We start from the raw sequence: 14,423 nt of genomic DNA, 5'->3' as shown, positions 1-14,423 counted from the left end.
GATCATCACAAAAGTGGAACTGTCAAAAATATTCCGGACCCCGGCGTCTCCCAACATTAGAGAGTTTAGCTCTTGAGTGTAACATTGTAGAATGGTAAGGACAATCCCAGGCTGTATTTTACTGCTTAGTGATTTAGTTGGTTTCTCCCACCCAGGCACGTAATAAAAAGATTCTTTTGAAAACTGCCATCTCTTTCTCTCTCTCTGAGATACTTTAAGGTACCTAGTCCATAAATACAGGGGCAGAAATCATGCTTTTTCATTTGGTATCACAAGTTCTTAGACAACACATTTAGTTAGCCAGCTTTATAGGCACTTTATAGACAGAGACACTCAGGGAGTGGTGGGGGGGGGAGGCAACTTTGTCTGACTTACCCTTTCTAAAGGCTAGACAGAGCTGTAATCTACTTCTCAGACCTAGCGATTACTATTTATAGGCACAAATTCTAGTTCGCTGGACATAACATTTGCATTCTTACCACACAGACACACACACACACACACAGAGGACTAGGTGATGAGACAACTTAATTGCTGAACTATTATCCTGTAATTTCATGGCGGGGTGTGCCGCTGCACCGTTGCTAATTCACCACCGTCCTCTGCTGTGGTTCAAAAGGCATCACAGCAGCCGATTAAACATTTTGGAGCCGGAACCGGTATATGAGAGTTCTGCGTCCTGCTGGATCAGACCAAAAAGGTCCATCTTAAACAACACCCCCCCCTTCCCCAGTATTCTGTTTCCAACCACGTACAGTAACCCTCTCTCTGGCAAACTCGCATGCAGAACACAAGCACCTGGTAGCCAGAGGTAGACTGCTACTCGACACGGAAGCTCTATTTAGCCACAATGCTCAGCCGCTTTGACCGGCCCTCCATTATGATACGGTCTAATCTTGTTTTTCCTCCCTTTTCAAAGGGTCTCCCGAAAGAGCCTTCCGAATCGTTGCAAAAGGCGGGTGCCAAATGCACAAATGCAAACGGGCTCAAAGCTTAGGGGGTTTGGAGAAGAGAATCGGGGATGTGAGGAGCGTGTGTGTGATTGCTTGTGGGGGGGGGGAGAGAAAAGGGGTCCCGATCTGCAGCGGATTGCAGCAGGGCAATAAACCGCAGGGCAGCCACGGCGGTCATAAGAAAGCGGAGCGCGTCGGTGTGTTGTTCTGGGAGGAAAGGGCTCCCGGGGTTTTGCTTGCTGGATTCTCCAGCCGAGCATGTGCTTTAAATAGCCTGAACAGGCTGTTTCACCGTCTGGCTTAGGAAGCAGACAAAAGCTCCTAGGGGCGATGGAGCTCACTGGCTGGGATCGCGCGGCCACTTCGCTCCTCCCCGGCCCCCTTCGCCTCTCTCCGAAGGGGAGACCCGGCCGCGCCGCCCTCGCCAAAGCCGGAGAAGAGGCTGCTCCGCCGCCCGCACCACTCCGGAGGTGGGCTTTACGCACGCGGAACGCGCGGATCAATATTGCAACGACTCCCCCCCGGGTCTCCTTTCGGGTCTCTCGCCGCCCACCCCCCGCCTCACCCCCATCCAGCCGGCGTCCCCTTCCCCTCCCCGGGAGCCTCGCACCGTCCCGCCCCGCCGCCGGCCAAAGGAGAAGGGCAACGTTAAGACGGGAGGAAAAGATGTCGAGTTGAAGTTCAGATCCGGGAGAAAAGAAGCCAAAAGCCAGCGAACTCCGGGACTCGAGAAAGCAACTCTTTTGAGCTCCCTGGGAGAGGGTCTCCAAATCGCATTTTTGGGAAGCTGGAAAATTGTGCAGGGGGGCACGTTACGGGGGGGGATTTCTTTTTTTTTGCAATTGAATAAAGGAAAATAAAACTTTGGGGCACCCGAACACACACACTAAGTGGGGAAACAGAACATACCCGCAAGTCTTAAAATATCTTGTTTGCAAAAAACACAACAACAACCCTTCGATTATTTTTTGCAGCGCGAAATGAAATAATCGCCCAAAGCCCAGAGAAGGCGCCGCGTTTGGGAACCCAGCAAAGGCGAGCGAGGAGAGCCCGAGACGCCGCTTCTCTCTCCGGCCCCAAACAAGGCGACAGAAGGGAGAGTTTTGCACACATGCAAATACAGAAAGAGATACAGAATGGGAAAGAAGTACTTACTGATCTCCATACTCTGAAACAAAGACCGTTTGCAGTTGCATGTACAGGAGACATTGGGCTGGCTGGCTCCGGTTGTGCTGTTGAGACCCATCAAGTTATACATTTAAAAAAGAAGCGGAGAAACAAAGGACGGGAAGACTTCAGGGGTCTCTCCGGGCAGCACAACATAAAGACGGGATCTTCCTTCGAGGGGTTCGGCGGCGGAAGAAGAAGAAGAGTAGGGGGGGAGGGAATGGGAGGGGGGCAAATATAATTGATTTTAAAAAAAACCCTTTGGAGAGGAAGGAAGGAAGGAATGGGGGTGGGGTGGGGGACACGCACCCTCCAAAAATAAATTTCGCAGGGTGCGGGGGGGGGGAGGGATTCAAGTTTAGGGGGGAAAATGGGGAGCACTAGAGAGAGGAGATCTCAGCTCTCAGCTCTGCGGCTGGCCCCCTCCCCTCCATTGCCCCCCAGCCCCAGAAGTTCGCGGACAGAGCCGGGTGGGAAAGGGACTTGCTACTTTGTTTCTCTCGGTGTGTGCCTCCCTCTTTCTCTCGCCTGCCCAGGCAAGATCTTAGTAACTCCCTCCTCCTCCTCCTCCTCTTCTCCCCCCCCCCCGCACTCCTCCTCCTGCTGCTGCTCCTCCTCCTCCTCCTCCAACCCCCCCCCGCCCCCGCCCTTTGCTCCTCATTCAAGTCCAAGGAGATCCAGTTTCATAGGGGAAAGAGGAGGGGGGAGAGCAGACAGACGGGGTGACGTCAGCGCTAGACTGGTGCTGCCCTTTCCAGCGGGCGGGGCGCGAGCGGCGCAGAGCGAGGGGAGGGGGCGGAGGGAGCCGTAAGGGAAGAGGCGAGGGCGGGCGGGGGAGGTTGGCAGAGGGAGGGAGGAGGCGCGGGAGCGACAGGGCCTGCTACCCAATCGCAGGCGGCGTTTGCCTTTCAGCCCCGCCCTCCTCCCAGGCTCGGCGCCCCGCCTCTTAAAGGCAAACGCGCCCAGAGCTTTTCCCCTTCGGAAGGTGCTTCTCCAAGGAACCGACAGAGGGAGATGGGCTCCTCGCCGGTAGAACTGCGATAAGGTCCTTATTTGTAAGCGGCGGACGAGGCTTTCTTAAGCCGCTCCTGGTGCTCCAAGCGCTCACCCACGGCGTCAAGGAGGGACAGTTAATAGATGATAAGTGATGAGAGCGGTTTGCAAGAGCTGACCATGCCCGGAAATTGGGGATCCTCTGCAAAGTGATTTTTTTTTTTTTGGCACCTCTTAGTTTATGTTAATGAAGCTGGTTTCCATCGGGACTGAGCTGGAGTGAGCGAGCCTGTGCGTGTCTTAGAGCGACATGGCTCCTATACATCCTGTCCTTGTCTTCTCAGAAGTCAGTTCCCTTGAGCTTAGGTAAAGGTAAAGGGACCATTAGGTCCAGTCGTGAGCAACTCTGGGGTTGCGGCACTCATCTCGCTTTATTGGCCGAGGGAGCCAGCGTACAGCTTCCGGGTCAAGTGGCCAGCATGACTAAGCCGCTTCTGGCGAACCAGAGCAGTGCATGGAAACGCCGTTTACCTTCCCGCCGGAGCAGTACCTATTTATCTACTTGCACTTTTGGGGGCATGCTTTTGAACTGCTAGGTTGGCAGGAGCGGGGACTGAGCAATGGGAGCTCACTCCGTCATGGGGATTCGAACCGCTGACCGCCTGATTGGCAAGTCCTAGACTCGGTGGTTTAACCCACAGCGCCACCCACGTCCCTACCTTGTGGGAAATGGATATGGGGCTAGGGCTATTGCAGCAGTAGCAAGCGAGCCTCTTCGGATGGGCAACCTCCGTCGGCTGGGCTTCGTTTGCAAGGGAGGGGAGGGGGAAAGCAGGCCCGAAAGAGGTTCAGTTGTGACGAGCCAACAGGCATGGCCCTTTCAGTAATAAAAAAAAGGACAAGTGCGGAAGAAACGGGAGGGGGGAGATAAATATTGCAGTGGTGACCTGTCCCCCTGCGGATCCAGTTGCCCTTGTCCTTATAAAAGACTTGATCCTACTCACCTCTAGCTGTTGCTTTTGGAAAGGCACCCTTTAACTGACTGCAGGTCCTGTATCTTTCTTCCCCCACAAAAAAACCCCACACACCATACATTTAAAGTACATATTCAACACACCTTTAAAACACAAGCCTTCTTCCAAAGGATCATCCTGGGAACTTCAGTTTGCTAAAGGTGCTGGGGATTGTAGTGCTTGTGATGGGGAAACTACCATTTCCAGGGTTCTTTGGGGGAAGCCATGTGTGTTAAATTAATGCAACGCTGCCTCTGAAGATGCTTAGGAAACTTCAGCTGGTGCAGAATTCAGCAGCCAGGTTGCTCACAGTCTCGAAGAGCATATTACACTAATCCTGGCCAGACTGCACTGGCTGCCAATTAGTTTCTGGGCCCAATTCAAAGTACTGGCTTTGCATGCAGAAGGTCTCAGGTTCAATCCCTGGCATCCGGTCACTGGTAGGGCTGAGAGAGACCTCTGCCTGAAACTCTGTAGAGCTGCTGCCAGTCAGTGTTGAGAGAGGGATCATTACTCTGACTTGGTGTAAGGCAGCTTCCTATGTTTGGCATCAAGACTGAGTGAGTGAAAAGCTGAATGAAAGCTCAGGTCATGGGATGTGCATTCGTTTTATGCTGCCACGTGACTCTTTGCTGTAACAACTTGCATATTGCCCCTTACAAGACATCAGAGTATAGGTAACTAATGAGGGCAAGTAAAGGTAAAGGGGACCCCTGACCATTAGGTCCAGTCATGACCGACTCTGGGGTTGGGGCGCTCATCTCACTTTATTGGCAGAGGGAGCTGGCGTACAGCTTCCGGGTCATGTGGTCAGCATGACTAAGCCGCTTCTGGTGAACCAGAGCAGCACACGGAAATGCCGTTTACCTTCCTACCAGAGCGGTACCTATTTATCTACTTGCACTTTGACGTGCTTTCAAACTGCTAGGTTGCCAGGAGCAGGGACCTAGCAACGGGAGCTCACGCTGTTGCGGGGATTTGAACCGCCAATCTTCTGATCGGCAAGTCCTAGGCTCTGTGGTTTAATCCACAGCGCCACCCGCATTCCTTGTAATGAGGGCAAGAGGACCTCTAAAAATGGCTCATCTTTCAAAAAGAATTTTGAGCTCTTCAAATTATAAAGTATGCATTTCTCTGTAGCCTAGGAATCACATTTTCATATTTGGATGCCATAAATGTGTGCATTATTATTATTTTTTGGTCATACAGTAACTCACAACCAACATGCAAGTCAAATGTTCAGAGTTCCAAGAGCTTGCTACTCATTGAGAGATCCGTTTTCTAAGACAGTTAGCAATGGGCCAACTATGTAGATATGGCTGGCTGGCAAATATCAGAAGGAATGTTAGGTAAATTTAATTCACAGTGGCCAGCTAACACACTTTGTAGCACACTGGAAACTCCTATCTAGCACAACAGGTACAAGTGATGTGCTAAAGTCCAGCTGTTGTCAACAGCACTGGGTCACCCTACAGCACTTTGGGTAATATGTGAGAGCCAATCTATGCCTGAAGTAGAATGAGGGGATAGACTGGAGTGGCAGAATTCTGGGATGAACAGATGAGATGTCTTATGTTTGAATCTCCCTGTGTGTGTTCTGAAAGTTTATAATGGTGTGATTATATCGTTTTATTTATAACTAGCAGCCACATGCCCAACATTGCTTGGAAAACTAAGAAACCCCCAACACGCCCCAAATCAGTACTGTTTTGAAAGGTTCAGCCTGTCATCTTCATTCAAAATGGGGTCCATTTGTATCCAAACTTAAGACAGAAACCTGCTCTTGATCTCAGGAACCATTATGCAAAATTTGGTTACAAGTATCTTAAGAGTTGCCTAAATGCATAGGGAACAGACAAACAAACTTGCAAAATATATAGTAGATCATGATTGGATACCCTGGGAAAAGCGGGATAAGTAACAAGCACCACCACCTTTTGGAAGGTGGCTGGGGCAATCCAGTCAGATGGGTGAGGTACAAATAAAAAAACAATTATTAATAGTACAGTGGTGCCCCGCAAGACGAAATTAATTCGTTCTGCGAGTTTTTTCATTCTGCGAGTTTTTTCGTCTTGCGAAGCACCAATGTGTATTGACGGTTTCCCATAGGAATGCATTGGCGGTTAAAAAAAAAATGGCGCAAGACGTTTTCGTCTTGCGAAGCAAGCCCATAGGGAAATTCGTCTTGCGAAGCAACTCAAAAAACGAAAAACCCTTTCGTCTAGCGAGTTTTTCGTCTTGCGAGGCATTCGTCTTGCGGGGTACCACTGTATGTTTAATTTAGTATTCATAACATTTTTCCTGATATTTACTATATGTCAGGATTTTTTTTTAAGGGCGCAGTCCTATACTCACCTGAAAATGAGCCCCACTGATCTCAATAAGGCTTACTTCTGTGCAGACATATATAACATAGTAGAGTAAATAAGTGTGCATTTTTAAAAAAATGCAAACTCCCACCTACAGTTTTTTTAGGTGGTGCAGTCCAGAATTCTACTGCCTCAGGCTACCAGCTCATTCTGTGTAATGTGCAGGTTGGTCAGGGAAATCACATGACAAGGCGGTCTCTGGATGTTGTTGGACTACAACTCCCATCATTCCTGACCAGTAGTCATGCTGGCAGGGGCTGATGGGAGTTAGAGTCTACCAGCAGCAGGAGGCTGTCAGGTTTCCTACCCCTGGCTTAAACCTTTAATAGGATAGGTTTGTTACCGTATGTTGTTAGAGGGTTGGCTCTCAACCCCCACCCCAATATCAATACCTGGGGGATAAAGTGCAGGCCTCCACTGCTAGAGAGGAATGTGGCTGAAGCTAGGGGCAGAAAACTGGCATGGGGTCCCAAAATGCTTTTTTTTGGTGGGGGGTAGAGCTGTGTGACAGCTTGGTGACAGCCACAGATCGTGGCTGGAGACATGTGGAGAGAAAGACTGTAGAGAGATCCAGTCTCTTCCTGTGAGTTTAAAAAACAAACAACAACAGCAACAGCAAACCACAGTTACCTTGCTCTTCGCAGACAAGTGCACTAGGGATAAAATAACCCCAGAAATGATGCCTATCTTTGCACTAAGATTTAGTCCAAAATTATTTCTGTCCACCCTTAGCTGAGAAATAAACCTGTCTGAAGAAAGGCATGTATAATAATAATAAAAAATTGCTGATGCAAGCTCAGCCATAGCAGTGTGAACAAGCTGCTAAAATACTTGGCAAATCCTGTTACTCAGAGATAAAGACAGCTTTGGGTTCTCTTGTAAAAAGGAGGGAATGGCTCCTCCATAATTCTTCATAGCTATGATTTGCTGCTTGCAAATAGTTAAAGGGTCTTTATCTTGCTCCTTCTCCCCCTAGAGAACCAACAATGCCAAATGTGCAAAAGTACAAGGTGATTTTTTTAAAAAAGGGCTCATAATGAAATGGCATGAAAAAAACCCCAAATTACTTGCAAGCCTACGGAAATTATGAAGCGCCAAGCATGGTCTTTCTTAATGTTAAGCGTGAACTTTCATTGGCTTCCGTGGAAAATGGGATTTAAAAATAGTATTAAACAAGTTTCTAACAGACTCCCAAGTTTGTTTGGAAACTGGCTCTTGCTGATGAAAAGGCTTTTCTGAACATGAACAGACTCCCAGAAGATTGTTTAATCTTCACACTTTTGCCACCTGACAGTCTATGCCCAGCTTCAACAATACTTGATAATCCGGTGGGGATGAGACGAAAAGTCTTGTATCACAGAGAACAAATGTGATTTAAGAAGCTTAGCAGCTGAAAGGTTGTGAATTATCTTAGGGCTAGAGAGCGAAGAGGGAAACTTACTGGGTGACTCTTAACGGACTCTCAGGTGATGTTCCTCCACCATCCCTCTGTGGCAAAGCTGAACACTGAGGGAATCGAAAGCAACTGTTTGCAGTTAAGGCAAAATGTTGGCACTCACATCCACCAACGCTATGCCAACTCATTCCCAGCTTATGGACAGTGAGAATTAATGGGACATAAATTTGTCAATGCAAGTATGCCAATTTGAAATCCGGGTTTGGATTTTTTAAAATGGGAAATGTTTGAATTTGAAATTTATTATTTTCAAAATTGCTGTTTATGGGTGGACCTAAGTGCCACACTATTACAAATACTCTGTGTAAGCATATCGGCTTTCCAGACTGAATGATGCCCCCCTCCACCTGCTCAGTTTTAGGGGTTTTCCTGACCCCCCCCCCAAGTAAGCCAACTGTGGTTGGCACAGAGGGAAGAGAGAGGGGGGGGAGCCCTTTTTCACAAGCAGAAGCCCTTGCACGGGGCTTCCACTTGATGGGGTTCATTAGGCAAATTCCATCCATGTTTCTAGAAAAAAACCAATCCGTGAACAGAGTTCAGAAATATGGTAACCAAACTGATCACAGGCTGGAGAGACTTGAAAGGCTGCAACGTATTGGAGCTTTTTCACTTAGAGAAAAGGCTGAGAAAGAGGAGACCAGATAGGTAAAGGTAAAGGGACCCCTGACCATTAGGTCCAGGCGTGACCGACTCTGGGGTTGCGGCACTCATCTCCCTTTACTGGCCGAGGGAGCCGGCATACAGCTTCTGGGTCATGTGGCCAGCATGATTAAGCTGCTTCTGGCGAACCAGAGCACTGCATGGAAACGCCGTTTACCTTCCCGCCAGAGCGGTACCTATTTATCTACTTGCACTTTTGACGTGCTTTCGAACTGCTAGGTTGGCAGGAGCAGGGACCGAGCAACGGGAGCTCACCCCGTCGCGGGGATTCGAACCGCTGACCTTCTGATTGGCAAGTCCTAGGCTCTGTGGTTAACCCACAGCGCCATCCGCGTCCCGCGGAGACTAGATAGAGGTGACTAAAATTAAGCACGATGCAGAGAAAGTGTGGTACAATACGCAATAACTAAAACTTGTAGCCATCCAGCGAATGTGGAAAGATTCGTCATTAAAACGGTTGGGGTATATTTGGATCCTCTGGCTCAGGCAATGAAAGGTCTTGGAACGTCTCTGGTTAACTGGACATACTCATTTCAGGCGGAGAACATAGCATTGTAAACAGGAGCACACAACTCTGTCCTCCCAACAGCTTCTCACCACTCCTCAGTATCTGCTGTCTGAGGTGGTTGCTGCACCCTGCCTAATGGCAGGGTCAGTCCTGCAGCATGCCAGAACCTCAGGTGCTTGAAGTAGTAGGGTCCCCCCCCTCCCCAGGGGAAAAACTAGGCTTTATTTTGCCTGGGTCAGAGACCCAGTTTGGCACACACCACCATGGGCAGAGGGGGCAGCTGCCCTCCCCAAATCAAGTAACTAAATAAAAATACTGAACTGACCAATTGTGTCGCAGATAGCTTGGTTCTGCCCCTCCTAGCATAAAGCCTGCCCTCCTAAAATAAATCCTGCCCCCCACATTTGCGTACACCCCATAGAGGCTGAGAGCCTCAGTGGTGCCCTTCTGTGGCGTCACCCGGGGCCAAAAATCCAGCTAGTCCCCTTATAGCTATGGCACCCCAAAAACATCCCCATGACAAGAGACAGAAGCTGGTGTTTTCCTTCTGCATTGGTTCTCCACTTCCCAGGACTAGTAATTCTTGGAAGCCATGTTGAAAATAGACCAAGAACAATGGGAACAGGGATTTGTTGCAGTTTGGGGCCGGCTCCCCACAATGGTTTCTTCAGGCTTGTCCTCTGTGACCATTGCCACCAATTATACTGAACTGTACCCTTGGTCTATCTTGCTCAGTATTGTCTACACCAGGCATCCCCAAACTCGGCCCTCCAGCTGTTTGGGGACTACAACTCCCATCATCCCTAGCTAACAGGACCAGTGGTCAGGGATGATGGGAACTGTAGTCCCAAAACACCTGGAGGGCCAAGTTTGGGGTGCCTGGTCTAGACACTGACTGGTAGTAGCTCTGTAGGGGCAAATTGAACCCATGACCTTCTGTGTTCAAAGCAGCTGCTGTTCCTCTGAGTTACAGCACACTGCTCCGTTGTATGCAAAACTCTCCCCCCCCTCTGCACCCTGTCCTTCCCCCCTCCCTGGCCTTTGTCCTTGGCTTTGACCCAACACCTCACCTCTCGGCTGTGCTTGCAATTTAAAGCAATTGGCTGCCCAGAGAGCCCCAGGCTAGAGCCTTAGAGCAATCGTGTTCTGAGCAAAATCCAAACCATATTAATTCATATACCGCCAGCACATGTCTTCACACTTACAGTATGGGGCTGAGTCATAAATAAGTCACTGTGTTAACAAGACACATTTGCTCACGTTTCATCGGAAACCATTAAACGGTGACCTACTTACACTAACCTTGCCATTAACCATCGAGAAGGCCTCTCCGTCTTCTGTGTGGGGCCTTGTTGCTATTACGCGTGAAACAGGTCCGGGTCGTGCTACAGACTCTCTCTTGCTCCTAAATCAGTGGCAATCCAGAGGTTCAGGCAGCAGCATTTCCCAGTCTTATTTGGAGATTCTGGGGATTGAACCCAGATGCACTTCCACTGAGATACAGCCTTCTTCCTGCTTCATCAACCTCTGCGGAGGAAAAATAGAATAATAGGAGCACTGCCATGTTTGAGAGGAGCTCGTGCCCCAATCTGGTCACTCCACCACTGTTACTACGCTTCCTTTTGCCCATGGCCAGGGCCAGATTTAGGTTTCATGAGGCCCTAAGCTACTGAAGGGAATGGGGCCCTTTATATGTCCAGCTGTCCTTTGTCAACAACAAACTATCGCTGTTTTTTGTGTTGAATATATGCTATATGGTAATTTATGGACCTAATATATATCTAAAGCCATTTGCAGCTGTTGCTGTATGTAGATTTTGTTTTATTCATTTTTATCTCATATTTTGGAAATGTACATCCAGGATTTTTCTTCCTTTAAATTTTTTTTGGGGCCCCCAAGAGAGTGGGGCCCTAAGCTATAGCTTGTTTAGCTTATACGCAAATCTGGCACTGCCCATGCCTGCCTCACACCTTCTTCGCCCGCCCCACTTTCTCCCCTTCCCACATTGCCCTGATCCCTCAATTTTCAGCTGGCAGCAGGGAAGTGTTTGCTTTTCCTTTTCTTTTAAGGACCATATTTTTTCCACATGAACCAACCTGGACCCAGCATTCACCATCTGAGGCCCTTCTCTGTGATCTTCCACCAAGGGAGGTGCAGAAGGTGACAAGATCCGAATGGGTCTTTTTAGTGGTGGCTCCTCACTTCTGGAATGCTGTCAACAGGGAGGCATGTCTGGCACTAGCTATCTATTTTTAGGCACAAGACCAAAAAAAAAATTATGTTTCTTTTTACCCAGATTTTTGGCCCTTAATTCAGACCTCTTGCTTGCTTGTCTTTTAGTGGTTTGTGTTGTATTACCTTTATATGTGTTTGTGCGTTATGAATGTGGTTTTCGGTTTTCAGTTTCTGTTGATTTTTTTAATATTGGTTTTAATGTTTGCATCATTATTGTAAGTCATACCACATCTACACCAGCGCATTACAGTTGCTGCAACAAGCAGAAAAGCCATTAAGTGGTCAGGCAAGACCCTCAGCAATTTTCAACTGGTCTGTGGGTAACAAATCTAGACAATAAGCGATTTCAGACAGCCGGTCTGTTCAAAAACGCTTCTTGACTAATTTTGCTACGTTTGGACTTGGGAAGATGATGAAATATTTCAAGAAGGGGCTGTTTTATGACATCAGAGAAAGATAAACCCACATTTCCTGTGCTTCTGTCAGGTGTGGTGGGACAATCATTGGGTAGCAGATACTGGCAGGCAGCAATCTCAGACAGTTCACGTGTCCAAACACAGAATAGTTGAACAGACTGGTGGTGTGAAAGTGCCATATTTCAGAATCTGCTACTCCTCTGTGCTTTCCCTCCTTTTTCTTGCCAGGAGTGGAAGAGGCAGATGTCATATGTCTTAGTTGTTGTTTAGTCGTGTCCGACTCTTCGTGACCCCATGGACCAGAGCATGCCAGGCCCTCCTGTCTTCCACTGCCTCGCGCAGTTTGGTCAAACTCATGCTAGTAGCTTCGAGAACACTGTCCAAGCATCTCATCCTCTGTCGTCCCCTTCTCCTTGTGCTCTCCATCTTTTCCAACATCAGGGTCTTTTCCAGGGAGTTTTCTCTTCTCATGAGGTGGCCAAAGTATTGGAGCCTCAGCTTCACGATCTGTCCTTCCAGTGAGCACTCAGGGCTGATTTCCTTAAGAATGGATCGGTTTGATCTTATGTCTTAGTTACTGACTGATAAAGTCTACAGTATGTACAGGTCAGTATCTTTCATAGGAACATAGGAAGCTGCCTTATACTAAGACCATTGGTCCATCAAGCTCATTATTTTCTACCATTATTTTCTGACATCAGCTCTCTAGGATTTCAGGGAGAAGACATTTGGAGATAAGAAGAAGAAGAAGAAGAAGAAGAAGAAGAAGAAGAAGAAGAAGAAGAAGAAGAAGAAGAAGAAGAAGAAATTATTTATACCCCGCCCATCTTGCTGGGCTTCCCCAGCCACCCTGGGCAGCTTCCAACAAATTATTAAAATACAGTAATTCATCAAACATCAAAAGCTTCCCTAAAGAGGGCTGCCTTCAGGTGTCTTCTAAAAGTCCGGTAGTTGTTGTTCTCTTTGACATCTGGTGGGAGGGTGCCACTACGGAGAAGTCCCTCTGCCTGGTTCCCTGTAACTTGGCTTCTCGCAGTGAGGGAACCGCCAGAAGGCCCTCAGCGCTGGACCTCAGTGTCCGGGCAGAACAATGGGGGTGGAGACGCTCCTTTAGATATACTGGACCGAATGCTGTGGATTGAACCTGGGATCTTTGGCATGCAGAGCAGCTGCTACACCACTGACCTAGTTGAATCTCAGCAGGCTGATACAGAGTGAACATGTGCTCTACCACTGAGCTATGACCAGGGCCACTGTATATATTTATTTATCAGGATTTATAGACCACTTAATCACCAAAAATCTCTAATCCATCTACATAATGGATGGATGGCGGCTAACAGATGGAAGTTGAATCCTGACAAGACAGAAGTACTGTTTCTGGGGGACAGGGGGCGGGCGGGTGTGGAGGATTCCCTGGTCCTGAATGGGGTAACTGTGCCCCTGAAGGACCAGGTGCGCAGGTGGGAGTCATTTTGGACTCACAGCTGTCCATGGAGGCGCAGGCCAGTTCTGTGTCCAGGGCAGCTGTCTACCAGCTCTACCTGGAATACAGGCTGAGACCCTACCTGCCCATGGACTTTCTGGCATTCACAAATAACTAGGCAATAGCATTCTATTCTGAACAGTCTTCAGGGCTACGTAGCCACACATGGAGAACATTACAGTATACTAAGTTTCACCAACATTTTTAGGCCCATGGGCATATATGGATTTTGGGAGGGATGCCATGCACACTGCCTCTTCTGGCCATTTCCCCTCCCCCCAATTAACCCCCTCCCCTTCCTAAGAGGCAGGAAGAGAGAAAGTGTGTCTGCAGACTTTGGTTTTCCAAGGTTTCTGGGTAAAAGCCGGATGCAGAATTCAACTGAGCCTTGAAAAGCCCAGAGGTTGAGGGAATAGGGAAAGAGGGTCACTTTTCCTCAACTTCCTCCTTCAGTCCTATCTAGTTCTCCAGAGAGAGAAAAGTAACCAATTTCACCCATCTAATGACCAGTGAATGGTAAGGAGTGCTGACCCCTGTAATATTTCATCACACGGGTAACCATCTCTCACGAAATACGGTTGTCAACTGAAAGCGGATGCCTTCTTCCCCTGCCGCCGTGTCTACAAAATTCAGCGTTTTAATTCTATCTCCGTTTAAAATGGAACTGCCAGATCTAGGCTTTAGATCCACCGACACATCTGCACCACAAATTAAGAATGAATATTTAAAAAGCCACTCTAGATGCTTCCTGTGAAACCATAAAGGCCATCAGAGGATCGTGAATGATTCATTACTATCCTTGTCATATTTCTAATCTCTTGCCCTCCAAATACACAACTGCAGTCACGCCAGTAACCCCGTCTTAAGTACACAGTTTTTTCTACTTTTCTTGAAGTCAAAAGTCTGAATTGTATTGCACTGTTAAAAGAACCTTAGGTCCCCCATGCACCGCAACAGGAATAATTCTGAGTGTCTTATTCTAATACATATTGAACTTAGCCCCCCTGTTATGTGTGGAGAAAGGTTTGTGTACGCAATGGGGTTTCTGACTTTTTATTTCTGTTACTGTTGGTACTGCTTGTTGTTGTTTAGTCATTTAGTTGTGTCCAGCCCTTCGTAACCCCATGGACCACAGCATGCCAGGCACTCCTCTCTTCCACTGCCTCC

General features: G+C 48.2%; 1 protein-coding gene across 2 annotated transcripts in view; it reads right to left on the bottom strand.

Moving 5' to 3' along the window:
• The window catches only part of PMEPA1 (prostate transmembrane protein, androgen induced 1), a 91,449-nt gene extending 80,791 nt beyond the window's left edge, over positions 1 to 10,658 (bottom strand). Inside the window, exon 1 of one of the 2 annotated variants that reach the window (XM_083447085.1) lies at positions 10,422 to 10,658. Coding sequence is in view for 1 of the 2 variants with exons in the window: in XM_083447083.1 (XP_083303209.1) it covers positions 2,109 to 2,211 (103 nt within the window). In the remaining variant the exon portion in view is untranslated. Of the gene's footprint in view, positions 1 to 2,108; positions 2,722 to 10,421 lie in introns of those variants that run through there. The other variant, XM_083447083.1, reaches the window with a different exon arrangement.
• Between the last annotated feature and the right edge of the window lie 3,765 nt (positions 10,659 to 14,423).

This window comes from Podarcis tiliguerta, assembly GCF_965153285.1.
Source record: "Podarcis tiliguerta genome assembly, chromosome: 6".
NCBI classification, from domain to species: Eukaryota; Metazoa; Chordata; class Lepidosauria; order Squamata; family Lacertidae; genus Podarcis; species Podarcis tiliguerta.
Note: the sequence above shows the minus strand (reverse complement) of the source record. Positions and strands in the feature narration are given on the sequence as shown.